This window comes from Pseudonaja textilis, chromosome 7 (assembly GCF_049901715.1).
Source record: "Pseudonaja textilis isolate UNSWEBS1 chromosome 7, rPseTex1.2, whole genome shotgun sequence".
Taxonomy (NCBI): Eukaryota; Metazoa; Chordata; class Lepidosauria; order Squamata; family Elapidae; genus Pseudonaja; species Pseudonaja textilis.
This window is the reverse complement of record NC_141996.1, coordinates 15,324,645-15,350,222: the sequence shown is the minus strand read 5'-3', so window position 1 is coordinate 15,350,222 and position 25,578 is coordinate 15,324,645. Positions and strand designations below refer to the sequence as shown.

The window sequence follows — 25,578 nt, the reverse complement described above, 5'->3', positions numbered from 1 at the left end:
AATAAATTAAGCAAACTATAGTTATCTCGTTAAAATATGAATTAACAAAATTAAAAATGATTTTTTTTTTTTTTTTAGTGATGATATTAGGTTATACAATTGTTGATTGATAATATGAGCTATTATGTAATATAATTATACTGGTGACTAGGAAATGGATGCACAAAAAAAAGTGGTAAACCAATCGATGCACTGTATGTAAATTTATGAAGAAGGATCTTTTTATGTTTTTTGTGGTATGTTTATGTTTATTTTGTTATGTATGTTTATGTTTATTTTGTTATGTATGTTTATGTTTATTTTGTTATTAAAAAATAAAAAAAAATTATTAAAAAAAAAAAAATAGGGTAAGCCAAACCATCAGATCAACAGACACAGAGACAGTGGGAAATGCAGAGAGAGTGAGAAATGTATCTTTCTTTATTCTGTATTTCATGCACTAATAGTTAAAAAGTTCCACTAATTATTTAAAAATGTAAATAAGTAAATTGTTTTATCAATATATGTATAATTTGCTTATATATTTACTTCTATAAGTTAGTTTTTTATAATAGCAAATTTAAATTTATTATGTTTGATAATTAGCATTTTCCGGTTCTCCTAAAGCTAAAAAATACTATGCTCCTTGTAAATTGCCATTCTAGAAATATAGAAATAACATTTTTACATTCGTGTAAGATTGCTGCATTCATATTCTAATATTTGCTCTAATGATATATCTTCAGCACAAAAGGAAGACTAGGTGAATAAAAGGAAGGGAATACATGCCCATATGCAACTAGTTGGGCATTCTTAGCTGAAAGTCTTAATCTGTAAAGTTTACAAACTTTTAAGTGTACAAAACAAATTTTATGCATTTTTGCAAATAATTCCCAATGCAGTGGAAAAAAATTGAACAAGCTAATTAAAAGCTTCTGGTATCAGCTTAACAACACCAGTAGGCACAAGGTAAAAAGAAGAGAGAAGAAACTGGAATTATATTTAAACCCCCACCCCCAGTTTGATTAAAATGAAGAGAATTTTATTGATGATGTGCATGCTTACCTGCCCTCTTAAGCCACTACGGGTGATTGTAAAATTAACCTCGGTAACAATAGATGCTGCATCAGGTGGAATATATGGATTTGGGTTTCTGGTTGATAGAAATAGATGGAATTCCTCATTATAATCTATTGTTTTATCACCTATCTGTACAACATAACGGGGTCCTATAGGAAAAGGGAAAACCACTAATGAAAGTAATGTATTTAGAACAGAAACCAATGTTTGCCCAAATAAGAGATACATTTTTTTTTAAAAAAAAGCAAAATCTAATTGTTCTACAAAATCAAAAACTAGTAATAACAACAAACACAGTCACTATCATGATTTCCTATGCAAAGCAAAGATCATGCTGATTGGAAATGATATGAGTTAGCCCAGCACAGCAAGGTCAGCATCAGTGTGAAAAACTAAAATTAACCATGAAAAATAGGCAGATAAGCCATTCACTATTCATCCCTTCATTACTTTAATTCTGATGCACTCTTAGATGTTAATTTCAATGAACCTATTCTAAACATGACTAGGTGAATCATACTTTTTCTAGAATAGAAAAGGCAATTTGGTGACCTTTAAAAGTTCTGTACTACAAATTCTACAAGACTCAGTCAGCAGTATTAAAAATAAGAAATTATATCCGGAAGACACATTCCAGTCAAATCTAACTCTGAATGATGTACAATTACAGTCTCTGTTACTCTGTTACTCAAATTACAATTGAAAACTAAGTACAAATCCACATAATCCCACACAATCCCATCTATAGGAATCAACACCACCAAAATTAAAACACCTTCCATTGTTAGATGGACCAGTAATATAAAGGCCTTAGTGGGCTTTTTGAATTCTAAAAGGAATTTGGATGTCTGGAGGACTGCTATTACAAAGAGGGAAGTGGTTCAAAAGATGTCCATTTATGGTCCCTGCATGGGGCTATCTTTAAATAAGGGAGCACAGAGTTCACCATATTTGATGCAGTCAGCTCAGAAGATATTAGTAGTAGGGAGAAGTCATTCCTGCAGATACTCAGATCCTGAATTATGAAGGGTTTTTAAGGAGGAATCTAATATCTTAAATTGCATCTAAAACTAACAGGTAACCAGTGTAGCATTCTAAGCTATGGTGATACATGGGCACATTGGGAAGTATGTACAAAAACATCAGAGCACTGAAATATTCAATCAAGCAAAAATATATGTGAAAATACAGAACTTTTTTCTTTCAAATATAGCAACAACAGTGAAAAAATCTTATGGTCAGCAATTATTGTCATCTTCTACCTAAGAACAAAGGGGCTCAGCACAACCCTAGGAAAACCTATCATCTGCAGATTGTTTCAGATAAAGTTTGTGCTTTGGTTTACTACCTTGTGGCATAAATTTCACTTGCCTATTGTAACATGTAGAATCCTAAATAGGATAGGTACCATCTCACCAAAAATACATTTTTTAAAAAAGTACAGCACTGTAAAGCAATCATACGTAACTGTCAGAAGCAAGATAAAGAAAAAAACTTATGTTCAGTATCCATGATTATTTATCACAGGAAAGGCCATCTGCAAATTAAGGTCGGAGAAAAATTCTGCACGGCAAAATTGTTCCTATTTCTTCAAATAAATCACTTCAGAGTCTGAAGACCCTGAGATCAGTATTGAATGAAAAGAAAAGCTAGCAAGAATATTAAGAGTACAGTATTTCTCAACTTGCGACTGGTAGCTTAACAACCAAGTTAATACATTATGATAGATTTGAAAAAAGTTACTTACAACTGCTGTACCACCCAACAGTTATATGATTGCATTTCTGGCACTTGGCAACTTGCCTTTATGACCAGCATCCCATGATAACATGACTGGATTTCGTACTGTTTTTTTCTTTTTCCCAGCAAAAACACCCATTGAATAAAATAGGTTCATTCTTATGACTTGCTGTATATGATTCATTTAATGACTGTGATGACCTGCTTAACAACTGTCAAAAGAACAGTTGCAAAATTGCATCTAGTCAATGTAGTATCTTGACCCATGACCCCAAAGACAATATTGAAATTCCAGTTCCAATTTTGATATATCAAAGACTACTTGTACGTTCATTCAACATTCTACTATTTCAAATTTTAAACCAAATAGTGGAGAAAGACATAGTGTTGAAATCAATTTAATTTGCTGTCTCACATCTGTAGGGCAAAACACATACTCATATAAATTTCAATTATTGATTTAGGTTATTTTCATTTGCACTCTATCTCTTTGGTTGTGACTTGTATTCTGACCCAGGCTTCCTGAGACCATAATTAAGCACACGCTTAGTTAAAACAACTCTTGTTTTATTTCAACGCTGGGAATTATGTTCATGCCCAACCTGTAATGACTCCCAAACAGTCCCTCGAGATAAGCACCCACCTTTCTCTCCTTTGAAGTGCTGCCAACAATTAAAGTGCCAAATAAACTATAAAAAAAAACAACTGAAGTACAAAGTCCACACAGAGCTTCAAGGATTAATCCGAACAGAATAAACGACTTTGCTGCCTACAAAGGTTTCCTTACCTTTGCCTGTCCTTTATACCTTATGGGAGGGGAAATCACCTCCAAGCCTTACTCCCGAGCCACCCCTTTTGTCTCAGCTGCTCTTGCCTTCTAGAAGCTCTGCGCACACGTGCACTGGGAACAGGTTCCCCTTGTTCCTCTGCCTCGCTGCTGCCAGACTCTGGAGGCCCCGGAGTTAACACACTACTCCCAGATGGCCCTGGCCCCATCTCTGCATCGGACGCAGGACCCTCGTCTGAGTCCTCTCCAGACTCCCGGACTGGTCCCCATTGTTCCCCACTGTCCGATTCCACTGTCATCTGCACAGGCTGCCAGCAAACCACAACAACTTGTCTTTTCTACCCTCGCTGGGCAAGAGTGGTAATAGAGATGATTTATTCCTTTAGATTTTTGTTGATCCTGCCTTTATTTTTTTTATAAAAGGTGGTGAACATAATAATCTTCCTCATCCTGTTTCCCCCATAACAAGTCTTTGAGGAGAATTGGGCTGAGAGAGAATAACTGGCCTAAAATCATTCAGCTAGCTTTCATGTCCAAGGCAGAACTAGTAACTCATAGCCTTTCATTTTTGAGCCTGATGCCTTAACACTAGACAATACTGGCTCTGATGGGCAGCTAACAATGAAGTATACTCTAGTTCACATTCCTGTCCTGAGCAGGAGGTTGAACTCACTTGCTTATGATTCTATGAACAGATTTCTGATCCCATCTAATGTCTCAGGTGAAGAAAATGAAGAAGTGGAAAGTTTTGTTGACAGACGCCATTAGGTCAACAAACTGACACAATTTGTAGAATATACGTTAGACAAATACAATGGTAAACATGGGTAACAGATTGCAAATAAATATTTTTAATTCAATATTTTGCCTAAGAATCAAAACAATAGTTATATATACCACCATACACTAAAGTTGGAAATTTACCTTGTGCAACAAGATCTTTTCTAAGCAGAGGGTAAAGAACAGGCTCAACCCCATCCATTTCCTGTATAATAAGAGTTTTTCCAAATCGCACAGCCAATTCAAGAGCATTAATAAAGTTTGTATCCTGCAAAAATGAAATTTCCTATTGATTATACATAAAATACAAAAGACAGTGAAACTAATCTTGCCAGAACTATGCTTATATACATGTTCTTTGCTCCTTTTTGCCATTTTAAATATAACTTTAGAATTTTCACTCCAAAATCTTTACTTTCCTGGGGGAAAAAATAAGCTAGGACAAACTAGAATTTAAGCTATCATGATAAAGGAGAAAATGCAGTGCAGAGTAGATGCCCTCCCCAAATAGATCACAGAGTAAAAGGAAGTATACCATGACTGTGGATCAGATACTGTATTTCTAGATATACTAATCAAATAGTAATGACTTAGTTGAATAAATTTTAGTTATCTATATATTCCAGATGTATCAACACTTTTGCACAAAGGTGGAAGTCATCTAACCCTGCACTATTTGAATTGTATGCAAACTGAGCTTTTACAAATCTATCCACTATGATCCCATGATAATTTTCTTGGTTAAATTCTCACTTCTCCTCTTCAATGTTTATATGAAGTTTAAAAAAATCATTCAACATGATAAAGATATCCTTTTGGAGTTTTTTACAATCACTTTTGTTTTTTACCACCCATAAAACTAGCTACTGTAGCTTGGTCTTCTATGTCAATATTGTTTATCAATGAATTGAAACCCTGATCTCAATCAAAATCTGTAAAATAAGACACTTCTCATTGCCCTCCATTGAGACAATGGAAAATTATTAGTTTCCAAAGCTGATAATATAATCAATGTAATTAACTACGTAAAAGTTCTCCTTTTCTTGGTCAATCATTTTAAATGAAAGAATGGTTGAAGTATTCTTTCTACTGCAATCCAGAAAAATTCATAAAGTATTACCTGTTGGTTGATAATTTCTAAGCGTGATTCTTTCAAATGTGTTTTTAACCATTCTGTAGCTCTGGAAGAAGGATCTATCAAAAATGGGCAAACTTTACTCTGTTAAAAGAAAGAGAGAGTTGTGTTTTATTTTATAAGGAAAATATTCAGGAATAAAACTACATTTAAATATCTCTCAATCTTTCTCCACAATACTAAAGAAACATTTGAAATTGTGGATAATGGCAATTATTTAGATAATGTACACAGGAAGAAAGATAACATTAATAATGTAGTTTGATGTAGGACTCATCGTATTTTTTAGAAATGAAAATATTTTGCACATCTTCGATATTTAGCACTTCAGATTTTTAATTACTTAATAGTACACTTAGATTTCTAAGGAGGGAAAATCCTCCCAAACCATGCTCAGATAATGCAATCTAGCATTAATAGATTTTCTTGACTTCTAATTCTCCATAAATATCAGAAAAGGACATCTGTAAATATTTCATCAAAGAAATAAGGAAACAAGAAGCAACTTGTCATCAATTCAAGGTCTAGAATTAAGTAACCTAATAGCAACAGCAATAGCACTTAGATTTATATACCACTCTATAGTGCTTTACAGCCCCTCTCTAAGTGGTTTACAATGTCAACATATTGCCTCCAAAATCTGGGCCCCATTTTACCAATTTCAGAAGGATGGAAGGCTGAGTCAACCTTGAGCTAGTCAGGAACGAATTGATGGCAGTCGGCAGTCGGCAGCCTGCAATACTGCATTCTAACCACTGATTTTCTGATTCTATTTTATTCTATTTATGGTCAAATAAATGTGAGTTCAACCATAGCTTAGACTTTTGTCATCTAACCCAGAATTTTTAGAGATTGGAAGGCTTCAGTAAGGGCATCAGTAAGGCAGACTTTGGGAGTAGAACCAGCTCACAAAGTCTTGATCTAAACTTTGGTAAATATGAATGAATGATATTTGAGTGCCATTTCCAAAATATAATAATAAAAGTACAATTTACCTGAAGTATTACAAGAGCATTTTCTATTGACAGATCATCAGAGGGCAAACCTTCACTTTTCCAAATCAATTGCTCACTCTCTGTGCATAGGAACCGCCTAAGATCAAATTCTAAAAAAAAAAGCTTTCTTTTAATGTTCCTGAGTTTGCTTAGTCATTATACATTTCTCATAAGTACCTAAGACTTTTATAAACTACTGCAAATAAATCACGTTATATCATATGCCATTTTGCTTCATGATACTGTACATCTACCACTTCCTTAGGAATAGTTGATAATGACTGTGTTTTATATATATATGACATGTACTAAATATATATTTAGAGAGATTAGAGCGATTATAAATCATGTATAAAATATAGTATTTATAAAATATAATTAGGAGGAACAGAAAATCAGTCTGGATTCAAACATTAGCTTCAGTTCTTGAAAATAAGGTCCAAGAACACAGAATCCTTAAACTGGTATATATATAAATGTATGAGGTGCTTTAAAAGGAAAAAGAGGGAGAAATAGACAAAGAGAGAAAAGAAGAAAAGCATTTGATTACTGAACCCATCTATAACAAACTTATAATTATACAGTCAGAAAGTCATATATTTTATTACACTTAGTTTATGTTCTATGAGCAAACCACTATTTATCTCGATATAATACAGAAAAACTGAAACTGCTTTTAGCAAGCAAGAACTATCCAGATCAAGACTACATTTCAATATTAGCCTGACTGAAATTTTTGCTCTTATTCCAACTGAAGCAGAGCCAGTTCTGACAGGTTCTGGAGAACCAGTAGCAGAAATTTTGAGTAGTTTGGAGAACCAGTAAATACCACCTCTGGTTGGCCCCGCCCCCATCTATTTGCTGCCCCCTGAGTCCCAGCTGGTAAGAGTCCCAGCTAATCATCTGAGTCTTCTTTTGTTGCCCTACACAGGAGAACAGAACTGAAAAGCAGGTTTGTGGGGTGGGGAGGGAATAGAGATTTTACAGTATCCTTTCCCTGGAGTGAGGTGGAAATGGAGATTTTCAGTATCTTTCCCCTGCCACACCCACCAAGTCACACCACGCCCACCAAGCCACGCCCACAGAACCATCAGTAAAAAAAAATTGAATACCACCACTGATTACTGAATCTTAAAACTGAACTTGACTAAACTACTAAATACGATTCCTCTAGGAAGACGTAATCCTGACAACAATGAGATCTCATTCCTCTGCCTACCACTCCCTAAAGCCTTTAAAACTGAACCAAATTAGGCAAAATATTTTCCTTGCCACTCAGAGGACAGATCTTTATGCTAAGAATTTTTTTTTCTAATAGGATATTTGAATAGGATATTTCTTGCCTTGGGACAGAGCAGAACAAAAGTTTACAAAGAACACAGTATTCTTATGCCATTATCTTTTCACTGTCTTACGATGAAAGGCTGTGTGTATGTTTTCTTCCCTTCTGTGCTCAGCTTGATATAAAGGGTCATACATTCCAGAGTAGGAATTGCATAGACAATTTTTAATTGTACTTGTCCTGTGATTATATTCTTGGAATTGGTAAGAAATTGTGTTTAAAGTGGTCTAGAACTCAACTTCCAGGCAACAATCTTTGATTTCTTGAGAAACCTGTGCTTTGAACTGGGCAAGGAACAGTACTTCTTTTTTTCTTTTTACAACCCTGTAATTCCTTTCTTCGAGGTGGGAACGAGGCAAATGAATGGAGCTGAGCGTTTACTGGCCAGATGCCCTTCCTGACACCTAGGCAGAGTTCACAGGAGATATTTTCTGTTTGTACCCTGACAGAGAAACATCTGTTGCTCCCCAGAGTTGAATAAGCTGCTAGATATTCTCCCCCCGCCCCATGCCGTTAATCACTTAATACAGACTTATGTTAATGTTGAGATTTGTGTAACATTGAAAACTCTAATTTAAAAGGAGAACATGAGAATGGCTCTCACTTTCCAGACCAGCAGATTTTGTCCATGAATCCAAGCTTGCTTTTCTTTGGTCTTCAGGCGCAGCTGAGAGGTAAGTAATAAATGCTGCAGACAGTTGAGCTCTCCTTGGCAGTGTACTTAATTCATCCGCTATTTCTGAAACCTGAAACGATTTCCAATATGATTGTTGATTGATGTAGCTAGTCAATATATTGATATGCTAAATAACCAGACCTTTGCACAGAGGGGGAAGTTGAATTAATCACAGTTTGTGCAATTTGATTCTTCCTCTCCAAAAATACAATGACCAGCATAGTCTGGAAACACTCACCATCTTCCTTATGTACCAATGTTTTAATGGACTAACACAAAGAGCTGATTTTTTTATTTATCTCTTTTCTATATATAAGCAGATAGATATTATTTAAATCGATATGGGCAACTTTTTAATAGCTGAAGGCTGTATTTAACATTTTGCAGCACTGAAGAATGGTTTAAATGATGCAATAATTGTGGCAGGACAGGGATTTCTGTGGTTGTTGTTTCCTGGGTTTGGGAAAGATTTCTACAGCTTCAAGTTTTTCTAAAAATGTTCAGCCTATTTTAAGGTTTTGTCTATAAAGCTGGAGGATGAAAAAAAAAATCCTAATTAATCAGCAAAGAGTTTCATATTCATCACAAAGAAACAAAGAACCATAAGAATTGAAGGAGAATAAGAATGCCTTCTGGAATAACACACTTACTTCTTTTGAAGTAAAATGGCAATATGGGTCAACTGAAGGTTTAATAACCAACCTGTGCATTCCATCTTTTATGCTCCCTATCAAGCTGTTTAATCAGTATCTCTGCAGCCTTCACTGTCTCTTGAGCTTTCACAAGTTCTGTTTCCAGTTTAGCAGCTTCACTGGTTCTGGCCTGGAACCTGCATACCAATTGCATTTTTTAAAATATTCAACTAATAAAGGCAAATTGAATTAAAGTATAATTCCATTTCAACAAGAAAGTGTTAATTTAATACAAAAACAGTATTAACAGGTCTTAAATACATACTTATCTTTTAATTCTGCCACTTTCTGACCAACAGAATTAAGCAAATCTTCTAACTTCTGTTTTCTATCTTCTGTTTTTCTGAGATTACTAAAATATATTAAAAATACCAATTGAAGTGTTAACAAGAACAAACAGTAAAATAAAAAATAATCAACTGCCAGAAATTAGCATTTTTATCAGTCTCTTTCAGAGACCAAACAATGCTAAATTAGTAATCTACAACATAATAGGATTCCAGAGGGATGCTAAAGGCAACAAAAGCTCACTGTTTTCTTTCACTAGAGCTTTGTGTCTTGATCAGTTTCTGGAATTTTATTTTAACTAATAAAACCCTAGTGACCTAAAACAAATTTGCAAGCTCCTTCCTTAGAACAATTTTCTGAATCTATTCCCTGCTTTAAGTAATACATACAAAATAAAGAAGCAGACAAAGCACAAAATAGGATTTAGAAATAGCAACACTTTTTCTGAGGGAAGGTGCTTAGCAGGCAGTATTTTGAATAGCTATCTTTCCAGAAGGGGCTATATTTGTTTTTAAAATTTGAGCCAAATTTTCTTCTGTCAAAAGCATTCCTCTTTTAAATATAATGGCTCTCTTGCATTTCAGAATTATAATGAAAATGATATAAATACATGCATAGCTCTTTATCCTTTATACACTACTTACGCTTGTAGACCAGATTGTTCAGTTTCCAGAGGCTGAATTCGTTCCAGCACATATGAATACTGTACGTTGGCCTTAACCCAGACTGCTAAGGGTGCAGCTGCAGTACTGGCCCTTTTTGCATTCTGAAATATTCAAACATATAGGTGACCTGAAGGTAATATGTTCCATAACCATAACATCTAAAATACTCTCAGAAATAATACACTACCATTGATATTCATTGGACAACCAGCATATCTATTTTGGAAAATTAAAACTAATAATAAAATGTTGTTCTATTATGCAAAAGTAAAGATGAAAATATTTTCTTTTTCCACCAGCTATTGCTGTGCAAATTATTCAGTACTCAGTAAAGTATCTGTAGTTTCAACAATGAACTATTATGACCTGTGACTTATTTAATTAATATTTGTTAAACATGTCCAATTACCTTTGAATCAAAAGATGCCTTATTTTTAGCTAGAAGATCTTCTACACTCTCACGAATTTCCTTTGGAATATTTCTAGCATCAAAAGTTGCAATATCTTCTCTCACACCTCTTTTTGCAAGGAAACTGCAGAATATATATGAAATAACCATTCCAATGTGGGAAAACAGTTTAGTGAAAATAGTTCATGTACAATCTATGGATAATCTATTTTTATTACTGCGGGATTTTTATAGCATTCAGATGAAAAGAAATTAGGTTTACAAAAGAAATAGAACATTGTCATCTTCTATTACCTCTTCATGCTCACCCATGATGTATCAAAGATACCCATCAATCGTAAGACACCTTCCAGTATGTCCCTAATGATATCAGGGGGCATACGTAAAGAACGGATTTCAGACAGAGATTCTGGTTTGATATTTCCAACTGCTAATTTAGCTTCGTTAACCAGTGGCTAAAACAGAAAACAAAAGGCAAAGGATTAAAGCTGCTTAATTTTTAACATATAAGTTTATCTTTTTAATCACAAAATTCACCACTATCTTTATAATTCAAAATAGATAAGAGTCAAGATTTCATTACAATGCTGATGCTATAATCATTGGTAGTAACCCTTTCCTCCCAATTTTCCTACTTTATTCTTAACTATAGCCATTTTCTTACTCTCCAAAATAGTTTCTACTTCCCAAACCATTTCTTTCACAATAGTTTTTCTATTTCCAGTGGGTTCTCTTGTCTACTTGGGGCCAAAGCTTAGAAACTACACATCATTATTAAAGGACTAACAATCACCACAACAATTAAGTTCTAAAACAGAAAACTAGAAAGACATAAATAGCTAGAACATTAAAAAAAATTAAAAAGAAAATACATCAATTAAGAAGTGATCAGAAAATCAGTAAAAGTCAAGAGGAATACATGTAGTAAAGAGATACGTGAAGAATCATTGCCAAACAATATTACTAGGAAAATTGCCAGACATAGAAGAAAAAAAACCCCAAAGATATAGCAATGATAAATGAAGAAAACTACTCTTCCTCATTTCTTGAAAAACCCATAGCTGATGTTCCATAATTGAGAAAATAAATAAACACTGCAGGGAATTTGTCCCGAGGAGTGCATGACATTTAACCTTACTGATTATTCCAACTTGTCTCAATACTATAATAAAAACAGAAGTTGTTTCAGAAAGTTATATGAAATGATACGAATTTTCTCAGATTTTAATGTAATGTTTTCTATAACTCAAGGCTATTACTATTCAACACTCTTAAAATCTTAACTGCTCTTTATTGTATCAAAAGAAAAATAACAGAGAAACAAACTAAAGAAAAGCCTACTCTTTAATAGGATAACAATATCTTTCAAATATTTTTTGATTACCTGAACCTCTTTCAATTCATCCTCAATTATTTTCTTTCTTTCTTCAATTTTTACTACTTCTTGTGCTATTTTCTGTTTTATTTTTTCCATTTCTGATTTTTGTTCACTTGCATCCTACAAGACAGGCATTAGTCAAGACATCAATCAGTTCAGATACCTATATGTTTCTTCGGAGCGAATGCAGCCATAGAAACCTTATACTACTCTTATATACTCTTTGAAACTGAACAACTGCACTAGGTGACCACCTATATACTATATACTTGACATCTGGGCAATATTTTTTGATGAAAAATAAAGATGAAAATAATTTCTTCTTCTGTAAGAAGCATTTACAGCAGTAACTTAAAAAACAAATGCTCCAAGTTACTAAAGGTTGTCTCATACTGATTTGGGTATAATGATATATATTAAGCACTGCCTAAAATCTAACAATTTTGCACCAATCTAAAACATTTTTTTCTTTATCTTTTTCTTCCCAAAGTTAATTTCTTTAGAAGTTCCTGGTCAGTTTAGAGCTAATACAGTTTTCTACTAATCTTTCTTGCTAACCACACTCGAAGGCTTTGCAGATAATTTTTTAGAAAGTCCTTATTCTGTCAAAGTACATGATGTCCTTGTACTTTTGCAACTTCCTGCACTTTTTACCTGCATAGAAACAGTGATTTCTTGGAGAGCAGCATCGGCTTCGTCTTGCTTTGTTTTGAGTAATATGCCTTGTTCTTCAGCTTTCCTGTTTAATTCATCAACAAGCGCTTTGGCTTCATTTAATTTAGATACTCCAGCCTACAATTCATAGAGAGGGGTTGGATGAAACTTATCTGCAGGGAATCAGACCCATAAACAGATCATTCTTTCACACTAAATAGAGGAAGTCTTCTAGATATGACTGTATTGAAGCCCGCCATCGGAGGCTCCCATGTCACGACAGCCGTTAAGTGAAGCATCTCACTTAATAACCCTCCATCCCTGCTTTTTCCAATGTAATTAAGTATGCAGGTCATTAAATGGAGCATGGGATGCCTCAAAGGTGTGGGGAGGCCCTTGCAGGCCTAGCACAGGCCCAGGACTCCTGCCACATTCCTCCCAAGGCCTGCCCCATCTTGAGACGTTCCATGTTCCTTTTCCTATCTCTTGTGTCCCACCCCAGGCCTTTTCCCACTTCACCAGGTCCTCACATGCCTTTGCCTGAATCCCACCGCACCAGGCTAAACACCATTCTCCTCATTTTCTTTTTGAAGAGTTCCAAGGTCTTCCAGAGCACCGGAACGGATTACTTTATCATGCGGTCATATGGCACCATACTGGAAGCAGCAGCAATATTTACATCTACCATAATGGAATTTGATGGATGGAAACATGGAGGTCATCTCCCAAATCGCACCATGTGTCCTAGTGACCAAACAACCTGTTCTGCTTCACTAATTCAATCTATACATCCCTTTGGAAACCCTCCAAGGCTGTGCAGACCAAGTTATATTTTACATTGTCCTCAGCTCCTCAATCCCTCTTGATCCTCCTTCCTGACCAATCCTGTCAATGTTGCCTTGTTTGACTTTCTAAGATCAGATCTTCCTATCCTGGAGAGATCCAGCAACAGTGACTGGTGGAAAAATCCAATCAACCAGACTGATAGGATGAGAGAAGAAATTAAATCTTTTCAACATTGAGACTACTTTCTGAAAATCAAAGACCATAGTTAACCTTTTGGGGAGGCTGAGGCTACAAAGTAAAGGAAGCCACTCAACACATGCCAGCAGCACCGGGGATAAGTGGGTTATTTGTGTTTTACGTATGTTAGGTCTATTTTAGGGTTTACACTACTCTTAGTCATGTGAGGAATGCCAAAAGATGTTTCAGGATATACGGATTTCCTAATTTTAGACAACAGGAGGACAAAAGTAAACCACCAGTAAAATACTGCAATATTCAGATAAGTAAGAATTTTTCTCAAATATATTTACAGCAATAAAAGTAACACAATGAAGAAACTGAACAAAATAATTAAAGGATTCATATGATGTTGAATAATAACTTTTTTTTCAACATACAAAAAATCTTCATGGCGGATAAATACATGCATCATTTAGAAAATATAATGCAAATCCAAAGAATCAATCATACCTGCAAATGACTTTGCCTTTTTATCAGCTCTGTTTTTTTGCTGTTATGAATGGCAAGATATGTATGCAGGAAAGTCATGTATCTTCTGGGTGTAGCTCCATAAACTTTACATGAGTTGTGAATCGTCAAAAAGGACTTAATAAAGTCCAAGTCACCTACATTACAAAGTTGTAAATGTATCAAGAATACACAAGAAAAGTAATGCGAAAGACAAAGCTGGTATTGAATAAACAAAACGGAATGATGATTCAAGTGTAACCCATTATTTTTAAGATTTATATCCTTTTGCAGGTTTCATTACCCATATAGCTGTGTTCAACATATACGATAAAAGCCAATTTGACTTCTCAAACATTTCCTGCAGAGTATCTGTAATATTATAAATAATATTTTGCTTACTTCTCAGAAGTAAATTTGGAATACATTTATGAAAAAAGGGGGATGTTACATGTACTTCATTGGTTTTATGCTTTTGTTAAAGAAAATGCACTAAAACTGTATTACAGAATAGCAACTTGCCAGAGTTCCTTTTTTTGTGCTCTTTTGATGTTTTAGCCACTTTTTCCTTTTCATCTGCTTCAGCAAATAACATCTCAGGTATCTAGAATGTAAAGTGTAAGCTAAGAACAAGCAGTACCATTAGAATTCCCCTAAAAATTGGCCAATGGCTTCACAGTTACCACTCTTCTTCAGCTTAAGAAACAATGCTGACTCATATGGCTGACTTTGTTAAATTGTGCACATTGGAAAGATGGAACTCAACAAGGATGTAGAAATAGCTTTTTGCCAAGATTCAGCCGAAAGGAGATTATATACTTTCCCTACTTCAAGAGACAGTTTTCACAGATATGGAAAGGAGCTATGAATAGTATGAAGACAGTAGCTGGAAATATCAGAAGTAAAAAGCCTGACACCAGACAGAACCATTATCAACATAGTGCCTTCAACATCCATGGCCAAGAAAAAGAGGCAAAATACTACCATATAACAGCAAAAGAGACTAATGCAAAATGTAAAGCCTGGATCTGATATACTATAGAACCAAAGGTAGATTTCATAGTAGCTGCCTTTCATTGTAAGAGTTCCAATCTCATCTTCAATGAAAGTGACTCATCTACTTGATTCTTGCCTTGAAACTTCCACTGTTAAACTCATGACTGTGCATTTGTGTTCCTAGAAAGAGATATATTGTTGTGTCCAGGATAAAGCTCTGAAACTACCAGTCTAGAGTTCTCTAAAACAAAAAACTGTTATTAGCTTCATAAATTATTGAAAGATACTCCAAGGATATGTCTCTAAGCATTTCAAATGTATGTCACCTCTACTTTAATCTGAATTAAATTTTAGGAGCAAATAATAAATATGTAAGGACAGAACTCAAAAGGAAAGTGTTATGGGTATGTCCTTATTTCAAGTTCTTCCACTTACCTTTTTCATACTGCTTTCAGACCAGCCTTCCATCCAGAGCACCTGACACTTTTTATGAAGTGCAGGATTACTTTCACAATTTATTGTGAAATTTAAATTAGTAGAATCCATAATCAGTACAACATGAAGATTCTGCTGAATTCCTAAAAAGTTACAAAAATAGTGTAACAAAACTAAATATGATATAAAATTATTCCCAGATAAAATTACTTGCAACTACTTCAAACAGAGCCCTAGGCCCTTAACAGTCTGATGTCTGATGTGACACAACATGTTAAATGCCAAGCAATGTATAAAATGTTCTAAGAGAGATATGGTAAAGATTTTCTTCAAAGATTCTAGCCACAATGAAATTAATCTTAAAATTCTATTGCAAACTAAATATATTCAGTAAGAAAAATCCCATTAGAACCATTATCATTATTTATAATCACTTTTCACATTCAATTTGAATGTATCTTTTTTCACTATTTCTGTAATAGATCATATTACTATATGGACTAATTCACCTACTGTAAGTAAAATAGTTGAAAACTGGTCCCGTAAATCCATCCTGTGATGCCTGGTCTTTCAATGGGGATAGGAGTGGCTCTAATTCTTCTATTGTGTACAATCCAGAAACTTCACCTGTTTCAAATAGTTTTCACAATGTTTTATATGTGCCAAATTAAATCAATTTACTACTGTATCTTTGAACATTATATTTTGTAAGAAGTTAAGGGAAATGTTATTAATCTCAAAAACAATTAGATCCAAAGGAAAAAGAAATACTGTATAAACTAAATAAAAATTATTGTTACAACAATCTTCAGTATATATCATGTTTTCCATTTTTACCTTGGGTTCGTCATATTACAGGATATTATTTAATCTTTAAATTGTAGTGTGTGGAAAGGAAAGCTCAACTTTTGCAGAAGTTTGCTCTCATAACACTAAATTATGTTTTAACTTGCATTAGGAAAATGTTCATTCTCTTAATCTGATTTTGCAGTGCATGTTTCCAAATCTTAAAAATATTTACATGTAACAGAATATATAGTGTCTGATCACACAGTTAATGCAACACTAACAACACTGAGAAGTTGTGAATATCTTATACTCAATCTATTTATGCTTTCAAATAAACAATCCATGATCTACTGGCTCATCCTTTCAGAGATATCTCCTTACCAGAGACCTCAAAGCCTTCCACAATGACAGAGCTTCTAATGTATTGCCTTCACTGGAAAATTTGGGATACCTTCAGACATATGTATCTGCCTTGAAATAGCCCATGTTCTGCTGTACAGCAGCCAAACATCAGCATAGGAAATATTTTATGACATTTTGTATTATGTCATAAACTGCTTTATGATGTTTATATCACATGTTTTTTTTTAAATTGCCATATTTCAATCCCATGGGAATTATAGATCTCAGATTTTGGACACATTCTGTAAGTTAGACCATTTGAGGTAGCTTGGTTCAAAAATTGTCCTGTGATGCACCATTTGCTCAGTTAAGAAGTTTTAGTAGATAGACTACTCTCTATGGTAGAATCTTTTCTGTGATCATTTGAGAGCAATGTGCTTATTTCTAAACTGTTATCTACTTTAGCAACAATATTATTGATGATGATCTAACTGTAGAATCAGACCAGTGTAATTGATCACATATAATACATTTTATTTTCTACTACAGACCCAATGTCTAGTGAAATTTGAGCAATTATTACTTTAAACAATTTGTAGTGACTTTATTTACAAGCTATCAACAATTACAGTTTTCTGACCTGATGATAATAAGCTGTTGATCATCTCAAGAAAAGTGGGCTGCACAAATTGATAGTCTTCCAATAATAGAACAACATGCTGAGCTTCAATTCCTGCAAGTTGCATGACCTGGAGAAAAAATACATTCTTTCTTTATAATCTGAGACTAAACTAGAAAAAGAATTCAGGTTTAATAGTATATAATTCAAAACATCAATTTTGAGACATGTATAACAAAAAATATCTCTGTATGGTCTACCCACTGAAACAAGAAGGACTTTAGGCAGTTTACTGATAAAAAGAAATGGAAGAAAATGCAAAATTAATTAAATTAGTAATCTAATACATTTTATTCAAATTAAAGCTAAAATTTAATAACTTTATTAAATATGGTACCACTGCTTTATTATAATGTTTTGAATATCCTCTGGAAGAGCCACTTTTTCACCTACTTCTAGAAGCCGTAAGCTTGGGGCGGAGGGTTCATCAGGGTGCAAGTTATTCCAAAGGAGGGACATACAAAGAATACCCACTGCTGAGACCCCTCCAGCCATAACTCCTGAAAGACAGTTTCATAGAATAGGAAAAAGAACTGATCCATTTATGATTGTGTGAGTCCTCCAAAAGTGCTAGGATGCTGCACCTTTGGAGGACTCACACAATCATAATTCTTGTCTCTGGAACTATAACTTATCATTTCTCTTAATAGTTTCTGAAAGCACTCCAGAAACATTTCATTCAGCTTCACTACTGACACTATTATTGGTGTATACCAGGGGTAGGGAAACTTGCCTCTTTTATCACTTATGGACTTCAACTCCCAGAATTCCTGAGTGAGCCATAAAAGGTTCCCCATCCCTGGCCTACTGGTTTTTCAGTTGTGGGGGAAATCAATTTTTGACTTGAATGGGATTGTTTAATATACAAATGTAGGACATGTATAGAACATTAATTAAACAGTTCCATTCAAGTCAAAAATTGATTCCTATATGTCAAACCATAGGTCCACTGCCTTCTCTCTGGGCCATGCAAGCTTGCCAACAAGCTTCCTGAACCATCCGAGTAGGCCTCAGTGTTATCACCATCCCAATGTCTGAACTGGACCTGATCTTCAAATACAGAAGGTAGGGTTTTCCCATTATGATTTATAACTGTTTTTTGACACAGCTATCCAACATTAGAGCACTTAATCAGCCAGCCAAGGAAGCAAGAGCACTGATCTAAAATTGGCAAGTTGTTTCTAATGAATGGCTAACTATGGGTGGTTGTTAAAATAGGCCACATGGAAGTGTGTGTTCATATTTCCAAAGCTATTTCTCAATCCTGAAATAAAGCACTCTGCCAGGATTGGGTCCCTCATAACCTGCTACTGCTAACTTTCTGCTGAGAGAGAGAGAGAGAGAGAGAGAGAGAGTGTGTGTGTGTGTGTGTGTGTGTTTAAAAATCGTCACAAAGAATGCCATATACCTAAGTATTGGAAACCAGAAGTCAAGTTCTTTAGCTATGCAATACTCTAAACAATACTCTAAACAACAGCAGGCACTGTCATAGTAATTACGTCAAAGTGTCTAAGCTAATAATTACTATGACAAGCGCAATGTTTCAAATTTTAAGGCTAAAAGGTGACCTGGAGTGTGCAGGGCACAAGAAATGAGGGAACGGCATTCTGATGTTTCACCTTTTTAGTGTTGGCATCACTGAGATAAGTTGCCTTGAAAATTCTATTGCTCTTCAGAATCTATGGGCACTTATGGTGCAAAGCCATCTCAGGTTAGCTAATTTAAATGGATTATTATTTATATTGGCTTGTTCTTTTCTGAACATAAACTGTCTCAAGTCCTTTGTTAAAATGAGTGATGTATAAATAATTCACAGATAGCTAGATTCTCTAAGTACAGCGATGTATTTTCTCAGATAATGTGACTACTTTGTCAACTGAAAGCTGTCAACCCTCCCTGGTAAATTGGACAGGTAACACAACTATATGAACTAATTCTTGTTGTAAGGCTATATTAACACGATCTTGCAAGTATGAAGGCACAAACCTCTCACTACCCCCTTTAAGTGCCTGATCAGCTAAAGGGAGTCCTTCCTAAGTTTCTTCCTCTATTAATCTATTAGGGTCTTCTCCCTCTTTTGTCTGATTGTTTCCCAGTTGGTATCTCTTCCCCTTGTCCCCCAAGGTTATTTACACATTCTATTACAGCAGCACAATCTCGGGGGGGAAAACATGTTAATTTAAGATGTTGCCTAAAGGTTTGATGTGTTGCTCTTGCATGCTCAGGAGAATCTTTCCAAGTGCTGCACAGCCCTAATAATAATAACTTGGAGGTGTTATTATGTTTGATCTTAAAAATATTTCATTGGGGTTTTGGCATTATTCATGTGTTTATTTTAATCATTTAAGCGTTGGAAGTTTATCTGATAAATTATAAATGAATTGAAATATCTTTAGGATAAATCATTTCACTAGGTGAAAATAGTAAAATAACATCATCATAAATCCTTCAGCTATAATTCTTACTGCTTTATATGGTATCAGTCTGAAGCAAGACCAGCCATAGGGATTAACAGTTAATTTGAAAAAAATGCGAATTATTAACTTAGAATCTATTTCATTCTATTCCAAAATAAACATTTTGAATATTAAATAATTTAAAAGACCATTTAATAATTTTAACCTTAAAAATGTGATTCAATTAAATTCGGTTTGCATAGACATAGACACAGAAGTACACTTCCAATAACTGATACTACTGACATCCCTAAGGGCAGGGGTAGGATTCTACCAGTTCGGCTGGCAGCGAACCAGTTCACTTGGACGATCATGTGGGCCCGTCCACCTGCCCCTATGCTGTACTTACCTATATCCTCTCAGCTGATTCGCACAGAGAGCGGGTTGCCGCTCCTCGGCTATGTTACTCCCCAGTAGTAACATAGCAGGTAAGTTTTTCTGGAAAGCAGTTCACGCGCGCACAGTGAAACGCATGATTACCAAACCGGTTGTTACACCAGCAGCATCCCACCACTGCCTAAAGGGCTGGAATCTTGTGCACTCTTTTATTTACTTCCTCAAGAGACAATCTTAAATGATACAAATATTTTTATAAAACTTACATGTTTCAAATCATTTTTGAACTGTTTCATTTCATAGCCTCTGGAAATCTTGGGTGTAATCAGAACGGCCCCGTGCATGTGACTGACTAAAGATGTAATGGTTCGACGTCCCACTCCACTCTGCCCGGCTAACAAAAGTGAGCCTCCAGGAAAACTCAATACTCTATCAATTCTAGACACATAATCAAAGACTTCTGTGAAAAGTAAAATCTCTATTTCATGGTTATCTCGTCCATAATGAATAATACCCTAAGGAGGGAAGAAAAAAAAGGTTAGTCAATATATGAAAGTGAAATAATGAAAAGAAGCAATATAGAACACCTTGGAAAATATTGTTCTTGGAACTGTATTTCTGTGAGGTATATAAAATGTTGAAAAAAATCTAATCAAAATGAAACCTTATGAAAATCTTTCATGTCCTCTTTATTCATTTATCTTTTGCACCTCTGACGTACTGTTGTCTCTTGGCAACTGCCTGGACTGGTCCCTGCAGTTTTCATATCCTACAGCTCATTAATTCATTTTTCAAGAAAGTAAAATGAAGCAATGTAGAAATGATTGTGTTTTAAAATGTTTACTTTTCTGCTTGGCTTGTTAAATCTTGAGACAAATTTATCCAAAAGGGAAAATTATCTAAATCTGTTCACATTCTATTGCTCATTAATTCATTCTTTGACAATTCCAATAATCTTTATTCAGGAAGCAATTTTTAAAAAGCTAAAATATGGTAAAGTAATGAGGTTTGGTGGCTCAATAGAAATGCTTTTAAAAAAGGACATTGATTGCATTGCTATCTTAATGCTTGTGTTATTTCTGGTGCTCCCTTAGGGCTCTTCCACCCAGGCTGCTTACTCTGCCATGAAGACACTCCACTTACTGGACACTTTCTCCTAAAAGAGACTTTGCTTCATAGGCAGCCAATTGCCGAAGTAGGCTAAAGCTGTTGAGGGAGATATTGGCATGAAAATAGCATTTTTTTCTGGAAAAATAGAAAAAGATCCCCCATCTGAACAATTCATCATTCACAGACGAGATGCATGCATGGATATAATCAAAGCTCACAATCTCCTTCACTACAATTGGCCTGACAGATCTGCTAGGAGTTTGTTCCTTTTGGTCCAGTCCCTAAGTTCACTCTCTGTTCTGCACTGCTGTTTTAGCTGTTTTTAACTGGGTCACTGGACAGTTGTCTTAGAGAATACGCACCTCTGAACTTGATTACTTTGTTCTCTGCTTAACACATGCATCTGGAAAGTGTCATGTAAAGAACTAGCAGTAATGGAAAAGGGCAGCAAAAATAGCACTCCTGTATGCATCGCATCAGATGTCATGCATGTCAGAGGAACCAAGGCATTTCTTCTGGTTTGAAAGGATTAGCCGGAGACACCACTGGAAGACATCCCAATTGTGGGGGGGGGGTGTCCTTTCATGTCCCCGCCAGGAGATGGACCAAAGGACAATAGCTCACCCTGACCCATGGCAGCACTTGGGTCTCGAATGCCAGCTTGTTGCTTGCCAGCGTCCTAACCACACAAGGCATCGTACTCTCCTGTATGCATATATTCTATATATTCCATGAATGTTCAAAGCCTCCTCATAGCAGTATAATCTTAATATTCAGAACATGACTTGTCATTCTGGAAAGTCACCCTTTGAAAAAATAATCCCCTTGTTTTGAAATATGCAGACAAATCTGAAAACCACTGAATTCCCAGTGATCAGAATTCTACTGAGTCTTATGTCCTATATCTGAAATAAAAACCTCTGAAAATGCCCTCTCCAAGTATATATGTGCTTATGTGCACAGGTGCGCGTGTCTGTGTTTTAACATACCTTCCTAATAATATCTTTTAAGTCTGTTGAGTTAAGTTTGCCAAGTGGCCTCCCATGAGGTGGCAGGGTCTGTCCTGGAGCCATGATGGCTCCTAATTCATGGTGAGCTCCCCATGTCACATAAAAGGTATCTGTGTAAATACAATGTAAGTGGAATTATTCTTTGCATTCTGGAATAACCCTGATTGAAAAAGAAGAAAACAAGTCTACAGTATTTTATTTTACCTGTCATGTTGTCCAAAATATCAGATCCCCAATCTCCTTGAAATACTTTCATTAAAATATTATCAAATACATGAACTTCTTTAGCACCAACAATTTTGTCACGGAAAAGCCGTTTTGCTTCATATGCAACAATTTCCAAGACGGTATCTACCGATTGTGCAAATCCCGCTGTTAAGTACACATTAATAACATGCCATTATAAATTATAGTATTCAAATTCTGAAATTCTGTACTACAATTTAAAGTCATAAGCAAAAAAGGATGTCACATACCAAAATACAACCATCAAAAGGCAGCAGAGGGGGGGAAAATCCAAGAATGAAATATCAGAGTCATTTTATTTTCAAGAATATACAATTCCATTGACTTTTTAAATGAATAATTCATACAAAATCCAAGATAAATATATTTTTATTTAGGTCAGTGCTAGTTAATTATTTAAGAAAACTTGCCACTTAGTCTTTCGGTAAGCAGGAATGCAAAACAATTTAATATGAAGAACTACTGTATTCAGAATGGATTCAAGGTACATTTGTTAGTCATAAGATCAAAGCAGTTAAATCTATTATGTCTGCTCATCCCCAACTGATCCTGACAAACTGTTTAGAGCCCCAAATGCCATTATGTTTAGGGAATGAAGAGGAATAAAAAAAATACTGCAAGTTATCATTAATCAAATTCGCTAATCTTTAATACACTAGAGAAAGCTCATTATTACAACCACAAATGCTGATATTATGGAATAGATTAAAATTTTATTTATGATTAATAATTCTGTTTCCTGAAATCAAACATGACCACTGCTGCTTCCTATTGCAAAAGACAGTACCAGTCATGAAATAGTGCAATAAGGAAGTATCTATTAGATTTTTACCAATTTGTCTTCAAAAACTCAAAATGGCATACATGCTCTTGTTTTCCACACAAAAGCAATCTTGTGAGGTAAGTTGGACTAAGAAAAGATAGAGTGGTCCAAAGTCACCCAGGGAGCATCCACACCTCCTGATGAAATATTAGAACTTGGTCTCCCTGATTCTAATCCAATAACGTTTACCATGATCCCATAATTCCTCTCAGAACTGGGGTACAACCATAGTTTGGACAGGTACAAACTATATGCAGGTGAACTCCCATTAATACTAGGAAACAGCAAATTGCAGTTCTGTAACAAACTGCAGTGAGACCAACATGAAGATACCCATGCTTCAATATCAAGGAAAATCTGCAATTATGTCTTTGAGTCCTGGGATTTAACAAATGCATTAGTACTGGCATCATGACATCAATAAACAGCGAGCACTTCCACCCTCTCATGCCTCATTAAAAAATATTTTAAAAATACTATGTGCTATGTCAGCATGGGATACTGACTAATTATTGCAGGAAACAATGGACAGGAAGAAAAATTAAAATCTAGGTAAAAACAATAACATGAATTTTATAATGAAGGATAACCTCATTGACTCGATGAATGAAAAACCTACTGAAACATTTGGTCACTTCTTATCTTATCTCCAGCTTCCTTTGTAAGGGTCACTATAATATTCACAGTTAACTTGACAAAGCTAATTAGAAATAAAAACTGGCAAAAATCATAATTAGGCATTCTGACACGTCAATTAAGCCAGGGTTACTCACCTCCTGTTAAATCATATCTGAATAAACCTAGAACCCACTGAGTAAGAATACAGGGTGTAAAAAGGTAGTGGCTGTAGTCATCAACTGTGAATTTGGCTCGAACCTGGAAATACAGATGGTGTCAATTCTACAGTTTTAACCCTGCAATTATTTTTTACAACACATTGGGGTACTATTCTACATTTGTTCAAAACATTTTATGGACAAATTTCCATGTAAAACAATCACTGTCTCATGGGCCGGATACGTCACGTGCTGGCCACACCCATGCCCAATTTAGTGAAGGGGGAAAAGTCATGATACATCATATGATGAAGCTATGACAACATGAGTTTGATACCCCTGGTCCAAAGTCTTTAGAATTTTACATTCATTATTGGAGCTTTAGATTGGAAGCTCTCTGAAAAAGTGATAGAACACTACTACACAAATTATGGCACAGATATTTGAATGTATTATTTTATCTAGGGAAAGCTATCCCAGGAAGTGATACAGTGAGAAAGATATTTGTCCCCTAAATACTATACAATCTGGAAAAGAAAGTACCATCAGCTTATATCCTCATAAAATCTCTCATATGTGAGAAATAAATTATTAAGTACATGTTATATCAGAAAGCATATAAAAGGGAAGTATGTGCTGCAGGTTTTGTCAATTAAATGCACTCATGAGTTAATTCTTTCTTGCACACAATTAGATACACTAGTTACACAATTTATTTTATAAGTCTTGATACCAGTCTAATGTACAGTATTTTCCAACCTAAAACGAACACACTGTGTTTTAGAAATCCTACAGAAGCATTCTGGGTGGCTACGTTTGACAGATCGCAAAACATGATTGGTCCAGATTTCAGGCAGAAGGGCTTCTTGGAGCAGGTATGACAAGGGTGGTATGCTTCACCCTTCATTCCCTTCCTCCACCACTGTGGTTTGCATAAGAAACATTCCACAATTAAACTGTAATTCAGGATTGGTAAAACAAAACTTTGATACAATCTGCAAATTATCATTTATTCTATAAAACACATCTAATATTTAAATGATGAGGCAAATTGTTAAACAGTATATGTTTAATTGCTGAAGGGATGAGATCCTGAAGAAAGGAAGGAGAAATTTATCAAACAAACAAATCACCTAAATCAGGCATAAGGGCAAAAAAAATGTCCTTCAGGATTTTTACGAAGATTAGAATTAAGTATTCTATTGTTGTAATCATCAGCAGTCTTAATTTCTATTAATTTGCCATCATTTCTTAAAAAGAGATCTCCTGGCAAAATACATTTCATCAATCAAATATGTGTTAAGAAATAATTTCTTTTGTGTCTTGAATCTATTACTACTAATATATTACACAGAATCACCCTTTTAATTTACCTCTCTTTGCTTTCATAAGGTATTGTGTATATTTTATTTTATTTTAAATCAGATATTTTAATTTCTAAATGTTTAAAATAGCTGAGATACAAAATCTGACTTGTCCATATCCTCCTTTTTACTTTTAACAAGAG

The 25,578-nt window shown here is 34.9% G+C and overlaps 1 protein-coding gene across 1 annotated transcript in view; it reads right to left on the bottom strand.

Annotated features, from left to right (window-relative positions):
• Positions 1 to 25,578, bottom strand: part of DYNC2H1 (dynein cytoplasmic 2 heavy chain 1) — a 148,631-nt gene that overhangs the window by 73,743 nt on the left and 49,310 nt on the right. The window contains exons 46-66 of the mRNA XM_026706904.2: positions 24,069 to 24,171; positions 22,431 to 22,598; positions 22,206 to 22,336; positions 20,373 to 20,621; positions 17,276 to 17,384; positions 16,018 to 16,131; positions 15,505 to 15,647; positions 14,596 to 14,677; positions 14,077 to 14,231; positions 12,601 to 12,738; positions 11,953 to 12,066; positions 10,863 to 11,023; positions 10,569 to 10,692; positions 10,139 to 10,260; positions 9,472 to 9,558; positions 9,217 to 9,343; positions 8,443 to 8,584; positions 6,497 to 6,606; positions 5,487 to 5,585; positions 4,511 to 4,634; positions 1,045 to 1,208 (exon numbers count right to left, since the gene is read on the bottom strand). Coding sequence (XP_026562689.1) covers positions 1,045 to 1,208; positions 4,511 to 4,634; positions 5,487 to 5,585; positions 6,497 to 6,606; positions 8,443 to 8,584; positions 9,217 to 9,343; positions 9,472 to 9,558; positions 10,139 to 10,260; positions 10,569 to 10,692; positions 10,863 to 11,023; positions 11,953 to 12,066; positions 12,601 to 12,738; positions 14,077 to 14,231; positions 14,596 to 14,677; positions 15,505 to 15,647; positions 16,018 to 16,131; positions 17,276 to 17,384; positions 20,373 to 20,621; positions 22,206 to 22,336; positions 22,431 to 22,598; positions 24,069 to 24,171 — 2,766 coding nt within the window. The remainder of the gene's footprint in view (positions 1 to 1,044; positions 1,209 to 4,510; positions 4,635 to 5,486; positions 5,586 to 6,496; positions 6,607 to 8,442; positions 8,585 to 9,216; positions 9,344 to 9,471; positions 9,559 to 10,138; positions 10,261 to 10,568; positions 10,693 to 10,862; positions 11,024 to 11,952; positions 12,067 to 12,600; positions 12,739 to 14,076; positions 14,232 to 14,595; positions 14,678 to 15,504; positions 15,648 to 16,017; positions 16,132 to 17,275; positions 17,385 to 20,372; positions 20,622 to 22,205; positions 22,337 to 22,430; positions 22,599 to 24,068; positions 24,172 to 25,578) is intronic.